The 20,501-nt window shown below is 38.9% G+C and overlaps 1 protein-coding gene and 1 long non-coding RNA gene across 6 annotated transcripts in view; both read left to right on the forward strand.

Moving 5' to 3' along the window:
* The window catches only part of LOC124263694 (receptor-type tyrosine-protein phosphatase alpha-like), a 310,238-nt gene extending 296,259 nt beyond the window's left edge, over positions 1-13,979 (forward strand). For 4 of the 5 annotated variants that reach the window (XM_046698357.1, XM_046698356.1, XM_046698359.1 and 1 more), the window contains 20 exons: positions 5-142; positions 733-870; positions 2,534-2,651; positions 3,118-3,221; positions 3,590-3,873; positions 4,173-4,260; positions 4,830-4,906; positions 5,191-5,227; positions 5,419-5,516; positions 5,728-5,853; positions 6,049-6,194; positions 6,870-7,005; positions 8,809-8,955; positions 9,471-9,495; positions 10,247-10,311; positions 10,539-10,655; positions 10,958-11,077; positions 12,347-12,483; positions 13,011-13,150; positions 13,575-13,979. In XM_046698357.1, coding sequence (XP_046554313.1) covers positions 5-142; positions 733-870; positions 2,534-2,651; positions 3,118-3,221; positions 3,590-3,873; positions 4,173-4,260; positions 4,830-4,906; positions 5,191-5,227; positions 5,419-5,516; positions 5,728-5,853; positions 6,049-6,194; positions 6,870-7,005; positions 8,809-8,955; positions 9,471-9,495; positions 10,247-10,311; positions 10,539-10,655; positions 10,958-11,077; positions 12,347-12,483; positions 13,011-13,056 — 2,147 coding nt within the window. In that variant the 3' untranslated portion in view covers positions 13,057-13,150; positions 13,575-13,979. The remainder of the gene's footprint in view (positions 1-4; positions 143-732; positions 871-2,533; positions 2,652-3,117; positions 3,222-3,589; positions 3,874-4,172; positions 4,261-4,829; positions 4,907-5,190; positions 5,228-5,418; positions 5,517-5,727; positions 5,854-6,048; positions 6,195-6,869; positions 7,006-8,808; positions 8,956-9,470; positions 9,496-10,246; positions 10,312-10,538; positions 10,656-10,957; positions 11,078-12,346; positions 12,484-13,010; positions 13,151-13,574) is intronic. The other variant, XM_046698358.1, reaches the window with a different exon arrangement.
* Positions 13,980-14,115: 136 nt separating this feature from the next.
* Positions 14,116-14,627, forward strand: LOC124263702. The gene is made up of 2 exons (XR_006894916.1): positions 14,116-14,158; positions 14,293-14,627. It is a non-coding gene; the product is annotated as an uncharacterized LOC124263702 (long non-coding RNA).
* The last annotated feature ends 5,874 nt before the right edge of the window (positions 14,628-20,501 follow it).

Raw genomic sequence — 20,501 nt, forward strand, 5'->3', positions numbered from 1 at the left:
ACAGAGTGCCTCAGGGGAAAGTATGGCGTCAACTGTGACTCTGTCTGTGGCCACTGTGCTGATAACATCACATGTCATCACATCACTGGAACCTGTCCGGGTGGATGTCAGGCAGGGTGGCAACCCCCCCTGTGTCAGACAGGTGAGTGTGGACAATATATAAGTAAAACGTATACTCAGAGAACAGCTAACTTGACATTTTTTGGTTAATGGAGGTATGAATTGAGTGAGTGAGTTAAAATTTACATCGCATTGGTAATATTACAAGAAAACAAAGTAATCATTTTAAAATATCTGTCGACAAAGGACAGTAAAACCAGGAAGACTCTCACAGATATATATGTAAACGTAGTAATGAAATCTAAAATACTTTAACAATAGAGGACGATACAATACAAAACAGGCTATAGATCGCCAACAACTGAAGGTTGAGGTATGAATTGAAAAACCGATGCAAACATCGTTGAAATGTGAGATTTACAGTCAATAATTAGAATGAAATTCAACATCTAAAATAGTATGATAATTGTAATGGTTTCATCAAAAATAGCAGACAGAAATTACGAGATTGATAAACAATTTTAGTTTCTAGTTTAATTGAGATTGTCATTAACCGCCAAAATCACGCATTGGGTTCCCGCGAAGGGATTGACACAGTTGAAAAGAATAGGAATGAACACGTCATGTGTGAAGCATGAAACTATACGAGTTGACGCTTTATTTGTTACATAGGTTGTGACAATGGGACATTCGGGTTGAACTGTGAGAGTGACTGCGGCAAGTGTAACGGGACGTGTGATGTTGTTGATGGACGATGTCCCTGGGGATGTACCGAGGGGTACAATGGCTCTCACTGCTCTGTAAAGCTTTGTAAGTAATGTCCTTTACCTCCGTGATAATGAAATATATTTAGACAAATGTTATGTTTGGTATGTTTACTAACATTACTTACGACCGAATATGATTTTATGCACAGGGTCTTGTAACGCTAAAACTGTCATCAAGGTATATACTGTCACATACGGGGTCTTAGCGCTATAAAAAGGACCCCGTCAGTGGCAGTATTTACATTGATGACAGTTTTTGACGTTTCAAGCCCCTGTGATTGTATGCGATATGACTCGCGTTTTTATTCCACTTGATTGTCTTGCGCTTCTATGCCTATATTAGTGTACATACGACATGTAAGCCATAGATAGTTAACAGGGGAACTGTGTCACGCACAGATGCCAAAGCATAAGTCATTTGGCATCAAGAATCAATAATAATGTCTTAATCTTTTAAAACATTGGTTAGATACAATGTGTTCTATGATATGCTGAGAATAGAAATGAACAAAAGGTACATTACGTTTACTACTTATTTATTGTGAGCTCTGATTATAAGCACAATTACATTAACTCGAAATGTACTATGCAAGACATCATTGACTCAAATGAGTGAAATGAAGAGGGTGAAGTGAGTTGAAACAAAAAAGGTTTTACGACCTTAACGAACGTATGATTTTTACAACTCCTTGATGGACATCCCCCAGTTATGCCTTAGGCACAGACCTTTCAATACATTCATGACCCACTCCTCTTATTCCGTGACGACTGTGGCGTTTTCATAGGCCCTAATCCCGAGTACTAAAATTGTACAAGGCATAATGGGAGCGTTTGAAAAGCAGGACAAATATATATCGTTATCTTAAAAATACAAAGAACATAGCTAACATAATGTTGCTGCCTAATGTGAATATTTTAATAAGGACAATGTCATGAATGGTGACAGATTTAAATACACACACGGGTCTCACAGTTCGAATTGAGTGTATTTCTGACAAACTTGTGAGCTTGTTTTGCAGATTGTACGTGCGCTTCCCGGTATGTTACGAATTATAATTATTAATCGCTCAAAGTTTCAAGACAATATATTTATATTTAAATAATCACTTCAATCTTTACCGTTTCACATTTCCTAAATGGCATTGTGATTTTCATGTTTTGTTTTTGCTCTTTTATTATTCATTTCTTTAACAGACGTTGTTTTGGTGTTACTGTGGTAATTTCCCTTCATTGGTCAGTGTCTGAGGGTTCCACTAACTGTTAAACCAGGAAAACACAACGACGTTTTGACTTTCTGGATTTGAAAATGATCAAGATCAAAGTTTTACCTGTGTTCTGGTCGCATCCTACCCGTGAACTCGCCTGTATACTCAGGTTGCCTTTGAATTCTGCTTCAAAGTACTTCATTTATAATTCTTAATTTCCAAAACGCCTGAATGTATGATGATGTAAATAGCTGTCTGGAAATATAGTTATCTCAATTCTTACGGCCACGCATAACCAAGAATTGTATCAGTTTCCTCCCCCAAAGTAAAACGAGCTTCGCCGTCAAATGGCATTCTTCTCTGTATGTTGTATTTACTTAGAAACTCACGCAATGGTATGCACAATTCTGTATATATTTTGTGTTTTATGCCTGTAGTTAAAGTATACCTTCAACACCATAAACAAATTGTACTGGTTTTGTTCTATTATCATGTTTTCAGCTCCTATGAATACAATGCAGTCATCAGATGTTTTGGTACCAGCCGTGTCAGGAACAGTTGTAGGGTTGCTGGTGGTTGCCATAGTTGTTGTTGTTGTTGTTGTGATTCTTGTGGGCAGGTAATTTCTTTATACCTCATCAAGCAGCCATCTCTCCACATGTAAAGTCAGTGTTAGACAGTTCACACATTCTACTTAACCTCTGTGAAAATGAACTTGAAGAAAAAACAAAGAAATGAAGTTTTGCAGGAATACATTATAGTTGTATATTCATTCTTCGTGCAGGTTTTTGATCTTCATTACATGATCTTGTGAAATTCTTAACGAAATGTCAAAAGAAACATGATTATATTTGATGTTCATCTTGATATTCATTGGATATTTCTTGTAGAGAATGCAAACAATAAAATATGACATGCCGATACCCAGGTGTGTGGTTGAATTTCCCAAATCATGCGTTTTGTTTGTGTATGTTAGTACCTTTGATTGTGTTTGGTTATTTCTGTACTGTGTGTTTTGTTTTATTTTGTTTTGTTTGTATAAATAATTACATTCAGCTCTGTGACACCCCTTGAATCTGTTACAGGAGGAGACGGAGGTTTCAAGTTAGCGATGTGACCAAACACTCTGCACACTTCCGCCCTGAAGGTTGGAGCACTGAAAGGATTGTTGAAACTCCTATAGAAAATAGTATTATATAATGTAGAAAATATTTTGTTAAACAGAACACAATAAATGTTAAATATATAGTTTCAGCTGTGTTCGTATGAATGCACTAAATGGAGAGGAAAGATAACACTGTGATTAGTTTTAAGGTGTGCTTTGGCAATATTTCATCATGGACAAGTCTTTGCGGGCAAGTTATAATTTTAGAATAGGCGAGTGAACAAAGTGCTAAAATATTGGTAGGTCAGAGACATACTAGCTATTTTGCATTTTTATTTGCTTATGATGTAGTTGCATCATGCAAAAAGTCATGCTCAGACCAACATGGCCGATACATTCCATTGCGACAATTCTTATTATCAAGAATACAATGCATACTGGGTGTTTTTCAGAGAATGGCGCTTTGGCAAACGTAGTTCTGGATGAGAACAGAACAGGCCACCAGAAGCCACCTATAAAACCCAAACCTGCCCCACAAGCTGCATCCAGCACACAGCTGAGTTCCGAAGACGAAGGCCACGAGGAAGAAGATTTGGACGAGGAAGTTCAGCCTCCTGACAGTTGTTACTACAACGCAGAAGCCGAAGACACCATCAGAGACGTTGCTGTGCCTGAACTTGCTGCAACTGTGGCGATGCTTAAACAGAGGAAAGATGGGTTTGGAAGAGAATATAACGTGAGTCAACTTTGCAATGTCGTGGTTTTGCATTGCTTTTCTAGTTTGTCTCTAAATGGTAAAGGGGGTGTTGGGTTGGGCTAGTGGTTTAACATTCGCTCGTCACGACGAAGACCCAGGAATGGGTACAGTGGGTGAAGATCATTTCTGATGTCTCCTGCCGTGATGTTGCTGGAGTATTGGTAATGGTTACTCACTCACAATATAGTAAAGACACAATATTGTCTCCAAATCTGTCTAAGCAAAACAAAGTACCCTCCACAAGAACATATCTCATCCATGAATTGAATTTATTACAGCGACTTGTGACTGGATTCACAGCCACATACCAAGACTCCCAGAGACCCGAGAACAGTGGAAAAAACAGGTTCAGAGGCTACTACCCCTGTAAGTATGGCTGACAGTGGTGAATGTACAGACATGTAAAAGATTATTATAGGATATTTATATAGCGCACACATCCATGTATCTAGTACATGCTCAAGTCGCTGACATTTATTTCCCTCGATCACCGGATGTCAATTTCAACTCCCTGGGGAGCATACAGCTCCTAGGCGCACCGAGTTATTGCGGCTTTTTTATCCTTACGAGGCACCCATTCAGAGCTGAGTGGACTGTGACAGATAGTCACAGTACTTTGTCAAAGTTCACTGCACTTTGCTGTACCCGCAACTAGGTGTTTGCAGGTATTCATGAGGCCGCCATCTGGTCATATACCAACGGATTTGTGGGTTCTTTGAGTGCACAGGGTTGTGTACTGTACACTAGCTAGGGGTTGTGACAACAATGAACTAGTCTGCACACAAATTTGACTCCAAGATTTTTACGCCAGATTACAGGTTGGCTCAACCCCGTCACCTCAAGCTCGCTGGATCACTAACCAGGTGCCTTAACCAGCTCGCCCACCACGCCTAATATGTGGATACTGGTTTAACTGACTTGATTTGTTATTTCAGACGACCATAACCGTATCCGCCTGACCCCGCTCCCAGACACTCCTGGGTCGGACTACATCAACGCCAGTCTCATGTACGTGTGTACTTTACTAATTACCTCAAATGTTTATTATAGGCTTACGAATGTCGTAGCGCTACGAACGGTTAGTGGATGGGGACCCCGGATACGACCCTCTTAGCCGAATCGTTCCCTGTGAAAAACATCCCCAGAGTTTCGAAACATGGATATTAAGAACGTCCCTTTCTGAGGAACAAAATTGTTAAGGCAAAAGTTATCAGGACCCAGACAATAGAGTCTCGAAAACAAAAAGGTGATGCTACAAGCAATAAACTGTCCAATCGTCCCATTTCTATATTTCAGAGTTACAACCAGGCGAAGACTTACATAGCAGCTCAAGGTGAGATAAATTTTATGCGTTAATTTTGTTATGATGTGAAGTTAAACAGATCACTGTTATCATGCCGTCTAAGTTGCCGTCTAATGAGTATATCCATAAAAACAACCTTCAGGGATGTTGCACTATTGAATAGTATATGCCTAGAAATGACATGTTAAATGTATTTATCAGCCACCGTTTACCACTTACAGCTCCCAACAAGAACACAGTAGGAGACTTCTGGAGGATGATTTGGGAACATTCCTGCAGCGCTGTGGTCATGCTGACTGGTCTGGTGGAGGAGGCGAAGGTAGGATTTCACGTTATGTCAATCATCTCCATCATCCTACGAATGTAGACATCATAAATATAAAACCAACCCTTTGTTGGGCGAGCAGCCTTGAAAATTATATGAACGAATTGCTGAAAATATAAGTCGACTGATGTAACATTCGATTACGATTTTGTCTGATTACAAGAATAGACATTCTGTAAACATATGCATATTATTTTTACTTTAGGTCAAATGTGAGCAGTATTGGCCTAACGCTGGTGTAATGAACACTGATCACTTCAAAGTTGAGGTGGATGTAACCCAAGTCCGTGCGAGCTTTACAACGAGACACATGAAAGTCACTTCCAAGACAGTAAGTATTTGCACGGAACATTCATGTCTTCTTTATGTTGAAAATAACCAGTGATAAGTTGTCAAAATGTGATGTTTCAGTGACTTTGTTTCGTACAAAATGGTCTATATTAGTGGAATAGCTGATGAATTGCTACATATGGTTGCAGTTTGTTTTTCATGTTAATACAAATTCAATCAACATCTTCTGTTACAGACTGGAGAGAATTGGTCAGTCATCCAGTTCCACTTCACGTCATGGCCTGACCACGGTGTACCTGACACACTCGCTCTCGTCCACTACATCTGGTTGGTCAGACAGACAGTTGCAGAGAGGGCTGGACCACTGCTCGTTCACTGCAGGTAGGACTTCTTAGTTACAAGGTAGCAAACCACTGTTAACCACTGCAGGTAGGACTGAGTTAGTATCCAGGTACCGAATCACTGCTTGAACACTGCTTGAACACTGTGTATGGGGAAATGTATTCGAATACACAACGGACTACAAAGTGCCAAAGAGGACCTACGATATTCACTTCCTGATGATTCTTCACACTATTTTAGTTAACTCCAGTTAACGTGCAAACATTACTGGATTGTAGCCTTTGAAACATCGTTATTCTAAACAACTTTTTAATTTGATAATCCTTATTTCAGTTGAAAGTTTTGATTCTCAGCAAGATGGTAATCTAGCCGTATACAGGGTAAGACGTTGCCCTCACTGGTAAATGAAGTGAAGGCTCAACATGCAAAGACATAGACTTATGATTTGGTTAGTTGGTTTGTTTTGAACGCCACAGTCAGCAATATTCCAGATACATGGGGGCGGTCTGTAAATAATCGAGTCTGGACCAGACAATCCACTGATCAGCATCATGAGCATCGATCTATGAAATTGGGATTCGATGACATGTGTCAACCAAGTCAGCGAGTCTGACTACTCGATCACATACAACAAGCATGGGTTACTGAGGACCAATTCTAACCCGGATCTTCACAAGTAAAACAGGTCAAATATATGCATTATGGGTATTTCAGTGCGGGTATTGGGCGTACTGGCACATACATCGCCGTGGATTCCCTGATAGACCAGGCCCGTGAGGAGGGGGTGGTGGATGTCCTGGGGTACGTGACAGTCATGAGGGGGCAGAGGAAGAACATGATCCAGACTGCGGTAGGTTGGCTTCAAACATATATTTCCAACAAGTGTTTGTCAGTTTATATACCGCTGACATTGGCAGGCTGACCGCTGACTTGGCAGGCGTATTCGGGTTTCCATGAGTGTGTGAAGCAGGACACGCCTACCTTTTGGAAAATATATGATCCCCATTCGTTACAATTCGCTCCATTCCGAATCCCCCGAGAAGACTCGCCCCTCTCTCGATGCTTGTTATCGTTCGTCACCATTCGCCCTTTACCGTAATCTCCAAGAAGACTCGTCTTCTTCTCGATGCTTGTTACCATTCTTCACCATTCGCCCTTTACCGTAATCTCCCAAAAGACTCGTCCTCTTCTCGATGCTTGTTATGTGCGAAGATATGATATACCAATTTGAAGTTGCATAATCATTGCGGTACTGTGATAAAAATTATCCCGACTTGTACAAAACCTTTCCGTAATCGTAAGACATCTATGCTAAAAGCAGGTCCATTGTATGATTCCCACCTTATCAGGAACATGACTATGTGACTGCATCTCTCCCAAATAGCAGTGACACCAGGGGTTGAGTTAAGGATGCTGAAACCCATACGTAAAGTGACACTACATTAGAGCTACGCGTTTCTTCGAAAAGTCTTCTTTGATCGGAACGTCAAGATACTGAAACATACGGCAGTAAAATATGACCATAAGCCCATCCTGCCTTGGCCAGCCACTGTTGTTACTTTGGCGACCAGGTTTCAAACGGCCATACCTTGAAGCATTCGGCACTAACTCGTGTTATTCCTAATAGCGACTCGTGACCCTGTGGAAGGATTTCATATTGGCGCGTTAACATCATAACTACTTCAAACAAGAACGATAACTCTATTCTATCTTTATTCCAATGGTGCTTAATATCACGGAAGCACTCGTATAGTGTATTGCTCTTTTTAACCGTTCAAGTAACCTTGTGCCACACCCCTGGTGGAATTTTAAAATGACTATGCTGAAAATAAAACCAATAGCCCCAGAAACGTCCGACTAAGAATGTAGGATGTGAAATGTAAGCCCAAATGTTGAAAATTAAAGTTGATTATTTATATTTTACTATATTGCTTAAATTGGACCCATGAAAGACGTTATGTAAACAAACTCACGTGCCTGAATTTGAATCTCTCACGGTTCCATTCGAGACCCACTCGTGTTATTCCGGGACAAGCCAAATAGCGACTCGTGTACCTCTAGAAGGATTTCATGTTGGCGTATGAACATCAGAACTACTTCAAACAAGAACTATAACTCTTTTCCTGTTTGATGTCATTGGTACTCAATATCACCGAAGCACTCGTATATATACAGTCTTTATCTATTTTGAAATGGTGGAGCTTTCAGTTCTGTGTAGCACAATTAACTTTTTTTTTTCAAAATCAGCCTCTAAATTACACAAAATGGAAGTAACACGTCACAATATAATTCTAGAAACACAATATTCCTGAAATTCCCCGCACTGTGGCCAGTTTCTGACAAAGGATTTGACAAATTTCAACATGCAGTTATGAATTTATGCCAAGGATGAAAAAATGAAATAAACATTTTCGCGAAAACTAATGAGCGAAAATGTTTACTTTTGCTCCAAATTTATGTTTTGAAGGATGTACAGGAATGAAATTATGTTTATGAGTATCAAGTGTCTGGGCTTTTGTGTTTCCAGAATTACATTTTGACGTGTTAAATGTAACTTCTTTGTTACAAATTGAGCTGCAACCTTGGAACTGATTTGTTGCCGACATATATATATTGCCACACAGCATCACTGTCTGGTCTTTTTCAATCTCAGGCCCAGTACGAATGTGTCTTCCACTGTCTGGTGGAGATGACGACATTCGGCTGCACCAGCATCGACGTCTCCAGTTTCACCACCAGCTACAGCAACAGCGGCATGGACACCACGGTTGACGGACGTACTCTCAAACAGTTGTCTCAGGTCAGTAGGTCCCCATGATCCCCCGTAAGGTGGTCTAGCTTTGGTGACTGGTGGTCTATGGTTCGTCTATGGTTAATCACAGTACATATAATATTGATCTTTGTGTTGAATGAAGTCGTTTATATTTTGAAATGATTTAGTTTTTAGACTCAAATTGTGATCACGTGAAATGTTTTCTTATAGCTAAATCAATATTCTTATCGTCACTATATGGCTGAAATACTACCGATGTGACGTTCAATTTTTTAAATCACTCACTCACTCATTGAAGTCGCACATTGAGAGCGTTTAGCGAGAAACCTAAGAATATGTTTGCATATGGTTGACTGTCATTAATTATAAATAGTGAATGAAGCAAAAACAAGACAAAGTCTGCAACTAGGTCTTCCACAGTTCCTGCAATTCCATTTTCAAAATGTCATAAATTTTCTATTTCTTAAAAGTCATTATTTTCCTTTTGTTGAAGTTAGCTTTAACTATCTAGATAATTTGTACATATATGCACATGTGCACAGATGCTGTTGTCTGAAACTCAAGATGGTAAGTACACTGTTGTCAAATACTTTTTGATCAATACTTAAGGCTGATGCCTTCCTGAAAAGTGGAAATGCACGCTCATACAACATCTTTCACCTCCATGGTGTTTACTGGTGATCCAAAAATACATAATTTCTCTTTCAGTCACTATATATATATACATAAAAATATATATATATATATATATATATATATGTATATATATGTATGCTGTGTATATATGTGTACATATATATATATATAAACATATATATATATATATATATATATATATATATATATATATATATATATATATATATATATATATGATATGTCTAAGACTAAAGTGATATGTCTAAGACCGTTATCGTGGAAGCAATGGAAATAAAAACTGTCCGTGATCGTAAGACATATGTGCTGGTTGCAGAGTCCATTGTATGAATCCCAGTATATCAGGTACATATGTGAATGAATCCCTACCAAACAGAGGTGACACCAGGTGTCGACGTAAATATGCCATGCCCCTGACACGGTACACACTCATTATGCGTAAAATGGCCAGCACGCGTAGAAGTCTGTAAAATTCTGTTCTATTCCCGGATCTGAGGATGAGTGAAGCGAATATGACATCATTGAAATACACCAACCCCGTGGTTTTGTCGACATGTAAAGGGTACATAGCGATAGTGATGCCAAGACCAGACCTTGTATGATGAGGCTACAATTATATGTTCTGTGTTGTTCTAACTGTTTGTGCTGTAACCCTTTTCAGATGCTCCCAACAAACGCAGAATGTGGGTGGATGGTAACTCTGAATTCATTGTGCATGTTGGACCGGTAGGTGGACATCATGAGACAATAATAACCCGAGACGCTATATTCCTCATAAACATGGTTTAATAAACACTTCTTTGCAAGTACAAAAGAATAATTGCTTAATTGAACCCTGAGAAAGAATTTTTGATGGAACATCTGTATAGGAACAACTCTCATTGCTGAATCCAAATAGAGCTGACAGGCTCCCTGATGGGAATAACGGCAACCATGTGTATTCCTCTTTATAGACTCTGACGTGTATGAGGGGGTTCCTGCAAGCCGTTGCCCCACCCTCTCGACTGGTGAAGTTGTTGTGGAAACTGGTAGAAGAGAACAACGTCCACAACATCATCGTCACGCCAAATGTATGCAAATAGAATCTTTCAAATAGTTAAAGCAATAGTCAAAGAATGATGTTCGTCTCTTATGCTTCATGCTCTAAATTGGTAATAATAATTCCAGTGCAGTAGCTATTTAATTTCTGTTGGTGATATTTTCAAGTTACTTAGTTTTTCTTTAATTCATGACACCTACATGTTTGAACTGTGACAGAAGTTGAGTAAAACCGGGCCACATGGTATAGCCATCCGTTTATTCAACATTCCAGTAATATACATGCTCCTAGTACTGAGGGTGAATATTCAATATTTTAACGTTCCTGTTTCAGCTTGGCTTAGCTGAAGCAGAGGGCAGGTCCAAGACGCACGGGGGGATCACTGTGACGACAACGAGTCACAGCAACCTGGCAGCAGACCTCTCCATGATGAACCTACAGCTTGCTACAAAAGTAAGGCCTTCTCACCATGAGCAACGCAATCAAACCAATCAGAACGCGAGTAATGATTGTGGTGCTTTGATAAAACTAATCCCGATTACTTAAATGGTTTATGGTATTACGTGATGGTTGAAATAATTAATAAAACATATATTGTCATATTGACAGTGAACATAGATTATAGATAACAGAATTGTGTTGAATAATAATTTTTAATAAGAATAATGCCATGAATGGTGAGAGATTCAAATACACGCACATGCGTTTGTTTACAAACGGCTCTCGTGGGTCTTTGTGATTGCGTTTTTCTCACGATCTTGTGGGACTTGTTTTGGAGATTTCACGTCCGCTCTCCAACATTTTTAGTAATCATAATTTTAAATCACTACGAGGTTCTAACACTATATTAATATATAACCAATCAAATCAACTTGGTTTTGTCAGACGTTTCTGCGGTCATTCATAGTGTACTCAACGTATTCAGTTTAAAATTCCATCAAGGTTACACGAATGTTCAGTTTGTGAAATAATTTCAAGTCATTTTTGAGAATCTGTTTTGGGATTTTCATGAAGCTGAATTTTTAAAATAGTTATTAGCATATTCCATAAAACAATCCCATTTGTGATTCATAACCCTATTCAGAAATATTCATTTTGAAATATATGGTGAATTGCTGGTAATAATTACATTAGGATATGAGTTAAACAAATATTCATTTCATCTTTTGTTAGTTGTATCAATATTTTCAATTATTTAAAAGAAATAAATAGATTAACAAAAACCAAAAACAAACCATCAATACAATACGCCAGTACTTCGGTGATGTTAGGTACCATTGGAATCAAACAGGAAGTTGTCGTTCTTGATTGAAGTAACTCCGATGTTCATACACCAATATGAAATCCTTCCAGAGGGGCACGAGTCGTTATTCGGCTTGTCCTAGAGTAACACGAGTTGGTCACGAATGCGCAAGTAGCTGTCTGCATGCCACTGCCATTTACGACAACGCAGCCTGTTACATCTCCTGTTTGATGAGGAACGTCTATACGAGTATTTGACAAGATAAGAGTGATGCTGTCTTCCACACAAAAATACAAGTTTTTAATATTGCGCATAATGATCAAGACAATATACATACATGTGACTTCATTCTTTTCTGCCCTCATATATAGGTGATTTATAGGCCTTTAATATGGGACATAGTACACAACATAATAGTAGAAGTATTCCAAGGACACCAGGGTGTTTTTGTCTAGCATTATTTCACACCTGTAACACAGGGAGGCAGTCCACGGAGGGTGAAGATGGTCAACGCTGATGCCCAACTGACCATGGAAACTGTGACATCGCATTTGTTAAACCACGTGGACCTGCAAGACATCTCAACTCAGACCACCCCTGTTGTTGTTGTTCACAGGTAGGACTGCTTCCAGAATAATCAATTTTCTTTGAAAGTTTTCGTTGATGTAAGAATCCGTATATGTTCACTTGCCTAAATGTAATAATATATGTATTGTTATTCACGCGGGTCATAAATTGATTACCATATATTTTAAGTTTTAAAGTAATCGAAGTTTGCACCTATTTATACTCCGTATCAAATCAAACATGTTGATAGAATGATAACATATCCCTCAGTAGTGCTTAGTGATGTCAAAGGATTGTGGTATTTATTTCCAGCAATAGACATACTTCCGAAAATCCATGTCTAATTATGTTACAATGATTGACACATCGTTTGTATATATCCCATTGCTTGAGTGTTTGAAGTAGTTCTGACTGTGTGACTCATTAGCCTATTTAATGGATGGAGATGCCTAGTTTAGCTCAAGTTAATTGTATACTATTAGATCCCGCTCCATGTACGACAGACACATTTCCTGACTTCAGTAAACACAACTAACTATCAAGAATATACATAACACGTAACATTTTGATCTGCAGCAAAAAAACACGGAAAACTTGCTGTCTCGCTCTGCATCATGGGTAATATTCTGTCTGGTATTCGTGAAGACACCCGTGTTGACGTCATCGGTCACGTGAGGATGTTCCTACGATGTTGCCCTGAGCTACAGTTCACCCAGGTACAAGTTCACCCATGTACAGTCAAACATCGTTGTCTCGAACTGAGGGTAAACAGGTGCCCCTGCCTCTTCCTTATTTGGTCATCAATTTGCGGTTGTGTCAAACCTCCGTGAGACAACGGTGCTTGATTGTATTTGTATACATTCGATAGTATTATTATATGTGCTGTCGAAACATTGATTTTACTAAACTCCAAATGTTACATAGCCTACAAAAAGGCATGTGGAGGAAACAGAAATCTACTTTTAATTTGTATACATTTCTTGCGCTTATATACGTCCGATTGTTGAACATCAGATCAGAGGGAAGTTGAAAAATGCACTATAATAAACACATAAATCTGAGATGAACTGAAATCATACTTGAGAAACAACGCATAAAGAAATGATCTCAGTATAACATGGATTTGTTTTCTCTTTTCAGAGTGATGTGCAGATGTTTCATGAACGCACAATGCCATTTACAAGGTGGACAATTCTAACATATGTTATAATAGGGATTGTTGTTCCCGCAACGTGACGACACTTTAACTTGTCAATTACACTTAATCACAAACTCGCAAGCTTACGTTGTCTACATGTATATATACAGCACCTCAAACATATATGAATAGGAATCTCACTTAATTATTGCTTCTGAATAAGCCATGACGATATCATTTGCTCATCATTCCAAAATACCCTTACTGCACTCTTACAATGTTGATATTGACTTGATAATAGTTTATTGATGTATATTATACCATTGCAATGTGTTCACCATCCAGTCATCTAAAACGAGAACGTATTTGATCATCAGTTCGGTCACATAAAGAATTCAGGTGCTCTTCATGATGTGTTCCTCGGTTTTTAACCTCTGTCAGAAAACATCAGGAGTATGAAAAGTTATTCTGTCAAATGCGAAGCAAATACAAGTTCCAGTGTATGCATTTCCATCTAACAGGAGTGAAACATGCGATGGGGGCTGTGTTATAGTAAAGCATTGCCACAACCAGCTGCAACAGCAAGGTATCAGCGATGGGGGCTGTGTTACAGTAAAACATTGCCACAACCAGCTGCAGCAGCAAGGTATCAGCGATGGGACTCTGTTAAAGTGAAGCATTGCCACATGCCACAACCAGCTGCAGCAGCAAGGCAGCGAGGTTTTTAGCGATTGGGCTGTGCTACAGTAAAGCATTGCCACAACCAGCTGCAGCAGCAAGGTATCAGCGATGGGGCTCTGTTATAGTAAAGCATAGCCACAACCAGCTGCAGCAGCAACGTATCAGCGATGGGGCTGTGTTATGGTAAAGCATTGCCACAACCAGCTGCAGCAGCAAGGTATCAGCGATGGGGCTGTGTTATAGTAAAACATTGCCACAACCAGCTGCAGCAGCAAGGTATCAGCGATGGGGCTGTGTTATAGTAAAGCATTGCCACAACCAGCTGCAGCAGCAAGGTATCAGCGATGGGGCTGTGTTATAGTAAAGCATTGCCACAACCAGCTGCAGCAGCAAGGTATCAGCAATAGGGCTGTGTTTCAGCAAGGTATCAGCGGTATATGTCATGTATTCTATCATTCGGATAGAAAATGCGGAACTATTGACGATGTGGAAAGTCATCCCGTGTGTCACTTAGCCTTGTGGGTGGTATTTCATCAGTCTAAATGATATATTGTGTGCAGCGCACTCTTTCAAATGGGTAAATCAGTGGAAGAGAACTGGATCATTTGATCATTCGTAGAGATGTACAGCCATTGTATGTACATCATGTTTGAACTGTGTAAACCTTGTTAGCTGGTTGGGGTCTATGGTTTAAACGCTAATATGACACGAGGAAGCGAGTCACTGTTGACCGAGATTCGAACCAGACTTGATGGTCATGTAGACACCTGTAATATAATATATGTAATCTTTTTCTACTTTTACTCTACCTATCTATCTATCTATCTATCTATCTATCTATCTATCTATCTATCTATCTATCTATCTATCTATCTATCTATCTATCTATCTATCTACCTATCTATCTATCTATCTATCTATCTATCTATCTATCTATCTATCTGTCTATCTATCTATCTGCCTATCTATCTATCTGTCTGTGTGTCTGTCATCTGTCTGTCTGTGTGTCTGTCATCTATCTATCTACCTATCTACCTATCTATCTATCTGTCTATATATACACTGTCCCTGTCTGTCTGTCTGTACTGTCACACAGATACTATCTACTATCTATCTATCGACACATACATACACGCCCATCCATACGCACACACAGATACGCACGCACACACACACACACACACACACACACACACACACACACACACACACACATACGTACATACATACATACATACGAAGTATTATATATTGACTTACCTGTAAACCTGTATATTCTTAATTTATTTCACCTCGTCATATGTTTTGATCTCTACGCTACAGCAAAATAAAGTCTGATTAATCAGTACTGTTTACGTTGTTGTATTAAATGATTGTTCAGGTGTAACAGTTGGGCACTGGCATAAAATCAGCTGTATTTCACGAGAACTGTATCAATGACTCAACAGGCTCCCGTAACCCTGCTGTCGTAGAGGCGACTACAGATTATCAACTTGTAACACGCAATGATTTGGTTGTTGTTTTACGCCGCACTCAGCAATATTCCAGCTATATGGCAGCGACTGTAAATAATCGAGTTTGGACCAGACAATCCAATGATCAACAGCATGAGCATCGATCTACGCAATTGGGATACGATGACATGTGTCAATCAAGTCAGCGAGTTTCACCATCCCATATCGTTTGTAGCCTCTTACGACAAGCATGGGTTGCTGAAGACCAACTCTAACACTGATCTTCACGGGGAGGCAAGCATGGGTTGCTGAAGATGATTTCTAACTCGGATGTTCACGGGTATGCAATGAGTTGGATGGTTATTTCTCGTTGGTGGGATATCGCGGCTTTATTCAGAGTTTCATATAGTTTCAGCTCTTTAGTCACCATTGATCATAAGTGTATTCTTTCGCTAGCCTGGCAGTCAAGTTAAATTCGTTCAGCTGAAGTCCCTGAATGTGATACAAACGCACATACGCACTTGTTTGTTCATAATTAGCCATACTGATTCATGAAGAGATTCTTTTTGCGGATATTTCTGTGAAATATTCAATCTCCCAAGCGACAAGTGATAAAGGCCTATATATTTAAGCAGTGGAACTCTTTATTTGTTTCTCCAAACGTTCCTTTTCATGTCTTTGCACAAAACACACCTAAAGTTTCCTTAATCACAGCTTTTTCTGGAGGTATTACCATCTCACAGATTATCTGTTTCTTTAAAAAGAAGAATTATTTGACATAAAACATCTTATCGACCAATTACGAAGTATTATGTTCTCTGCATTGTTTCATCGTTATCGAATAATTAACAATAGTTGTGTTTGTTAATTGTCCCGTATAATCAGTGCTACAAAGTAAACATCTATGCAATTTCACATCACACTAGTGATGACATACCTGATAAACGGGTCAAATGAACGGATATTTTCTTCTGCCATTCTCCCCATCAAAGAAACTAGAAGCATTATTTCTATAAGATACCTTTAAAAGTGTTGACAATTTTATCTGAATTAATGTTAGTAACTTATTACGGAGTATCTATTTCTGGTATTCAAAATCACATTGACATTACCATCAATACAAGTATTCTATGCAGATAGTGATTAAAACAGAATTGGTCAGTAACCTGATGCATGAATTGCAATTTATCTTTATGAATCTATTGAAATAGGTACGAAATATGATACAGCCATTACAATTCATCTTTACCTCTGGGATTAAGTATTGGAATTGTTGACGTAGGTAACCAGAGCAAGTAGTTAAACTGCAGTTTTAAGCAAACCTGGGGAGGGATTCAGCACCTTACACATCCTGCGTATGAACCACGTATCGAAATAAAGTTTGAGTTAAAGGCATGGTTTAATTTGTAGGACCTACATGCACAAAGCTACATTAGCGCTACGGTTGTCTGGAGTCTTGTGATCATAGAACACGGGAGTTACGAACACTCGTCGTATTATGATCGCTTTGAACAAATGGCCCCCGACTGAATTTTACGTGTGTATTGTTGTCGACAACCATCATGCAGGTGTCTTGGTTAATCTGGATTTAGAGTGTCAATAATTATGTTGTCACCATATACTTTATTGTTTTCAGAAGATGATAAATTGTTATGTGTCGCGCATTGTACAGCAGATAAATACTAGCTATTTCTAAAGGGTATATACAATGCCCGGCCATTATGACCCATGGGGAATTAAAGTCGTCAATGAACATATGACGTACAGTAAAAAAAAAACACTGAAAAGGAAAAAACACACCATTAATACAAGTGAACACAGGAATCCCATCCCGCATGTCCTCCGGTGCAAGTATCCGTAGCAATACACACATACATGTGTCGACGCCAGCCAAAGTTTACTTACATCTCATACACCACCTACCATACATACTCATCCATTTAAATGTGTCGACGCATACAGCCAAAGTTTACTTACATACATACATACATACATACATACATACATACATACATACATACATACATACATACATACATACATACATACATACATACATACATACATACATACATACATACATACATACATACATACATACATACATACATACATACATACATACATACATACATACATACATACATACATACATACATACATACATACATACATAAGCGCCACTGCTCACCATCACTGTAACCTATCATTCTGCACTTCTGTAACGTATATCCTGTATGAAAGGATCATTGAACATACCACAGTTTACTTCACTGTCAATCAGGTCATTAATAACAACAGAGAATAACGTGGGAAACAACACGCAACCTTGTCTCACACAACGGTAAACATGGATTTCATTGGTTACTGAAACCGGTTATAGAAAGTCATAATGCCCGTTTGATTTTAAACATCGCTATAATAGCCAGGCATACTTGTATAGCATATGGTAGTTGATTATAGCACGCAAAATAACAAAGATAAAAAATCATATACATACAGATGTAGATAAAACATGTCCGCATCAGAGTAGTAAATATTCAGTATGGCCATGACAAACAGATCTTGCACATATATAAGCTAGCTGTTGCAATGTCCATTAACCTGACGATTGGTGTGAGAGCCTCGAAGATAATATGATAAATTAATATTTATTCTAAGCATACTAAGATTATACACATCTCACAAAATAAACACTGGCATATGATATGGGTAAAGTGGTGTTTGATTCGTATCCATTTGTCCCATAATGGAAACATTTTATATAACAGCGATTAACACGACCATATTTACAATTACAAATACTACCCTTGTATATCATGATAGCACATTATGATGACAAAATAACAAAGAATACAACTTTTATGTGCAATGAATAAGTTGTAATGTATAAAGGTTGTAGTAAGACAGACAGCCACACAGATAAATACAAGAGTTATACATCAGTTATTACGGTAGCTGACAATTTATAGGTCTAGTTTACCACATTGGCGTAAACAGATAATAGCTGAATGAGTGCGTGAGTTAATATTTAACGTCACATCGGCAATATTTCAGCCATATCGAGACTAAAACGAATAATGATTATATCATGCATCAATAAAATTAGAAATTAAAACCTGTTGACGAAGAACAGTAAAACTTATAGTGTACCACAGATATCCATTTACAACTAGAAGGTAAATCTAAAACATGTTAATTAGAAATGACAAGACAATGTAAAAACAGGCTATAGATTGCCAACAACTGAAGGTAGATCACCATACTAAGGACCATGGGGACTTACAGATAATAGCTGAATTTTAAATTACATTAAACAAGATTGCATAGTTTAATTTGATATTTTACTTGTAATATACTGCAGCATTAATGCAAAAATATACAATTCATATGTATGCAAACATATCAAACTATCTAATATCCTGTTCAATATGTGCAGAGCTAGCTTCGCAGAATAAGTACATGCAGTGATCCAAAGGTCAAACGTGAGGGCATGGCCAGAGGGTCACATGTAGCTTGACCAATCGATGTGAGCACGTCGTGGCTAAGAACACACGAACTTCATAAAAATATTTTTAAACTATTTTTACAATAAATGTAAAAGTACAATAATGTAAAAAGGTTAAATATACGGCACACTTTCCCTTTTCAGGTCAATGTTCTGCAAGTACCACATAAAGCAATGGTATTATTGAAACATCTCGCTCTGTGACATAAAGCAATGGTATTATTCAAGTCACGGAACTTGAGCGGTTGGGAGGGAGGTGTGACTTTACATACTCCAGTACACGATTACCCATTGTCTACATGTATACCTACAGATGACACCACTGTTGCAGCTATCTGGGGGTTTCAGAAAATCAAATGGCCAACTATTGAACAATGGCGGAAGCAACTCAGGCGGCCAGCTTAAAGAAACAGCTGGGTCTCGTCAGCACAACTAGTTACATAACTGGCAGCATTATAGGTAAGATACTGTATGATTTAACAAACACATAAATAAAGGGGCGTCAATCCAAACTCTTTGACTAACACCAGCTATCTCAACACTGTATACAACGGCCTCAATCCACACTCATTGACTAGCCATCTCAACACTGCGTACAGCGGTCTCAGTCCTCACTCATGGACTAACACCTGCCGTCTCAACACTGTATACATCGGCCTCAATCCACACTCATTGACTAGGCATCTCAACACTGTATACAGCGGTCTCAGTCCACACTCATTGACTAACACCAGCCATCTCAACACTGTATACAGCGGCCTCAATCCACACTCATTGACTAGCCATCTCAACACTGTATACAGCGGCCTCAATCCACACTCATGGACTAACACCTGCCGTCCCAACACTGTATACAGCGGTCTCAATCCACACTCATGGACTAACACCTGCCATCTCAACACTGTATACAGCGGTCTCAGTCCACACTCATTGACTAACACCAGCCATCACAACACTGTATACAGTGGTCTCAGTCCACACTCATGGACTAACACCAGCCATCTCAACACTGTATACAGCGGTCTCAGTCCACACTCATTGACTAACACCAGCCATCTCAACACTGTATACAGCGGCCTCAATCCACACTCATGGACTAACACCTGCCATCTCAACACTGTATACAGCGGTGTCAATCCACACTCATGGACTAACACCAGTCATCTCAAAACATAAAGTCATCCCACGCTCACGTAATTTTCATGCAAGAGTTTAACGTTCACTTTAAGCGAATATCTATTAACTGTATGCTTATTTCAAAAGGTTTAGAACCCGTGAAGATCCGT

Source organism: Haliotis rubra, unplaced genomic scaffold (assembly GCF_003918875.1).
Source record: "Haliotis rubra isolate DU_JTF1 unplaced genomic scaffold, ASM391887v1 Scf895, whole genome shotgun sequence".
NCBI classification, from domain to species: Eukaryota; Metazoa; Mollusca; class Gastropoda; order Lepetellida; family Haliotidae; genus Haliotis; species Haliotis rubra.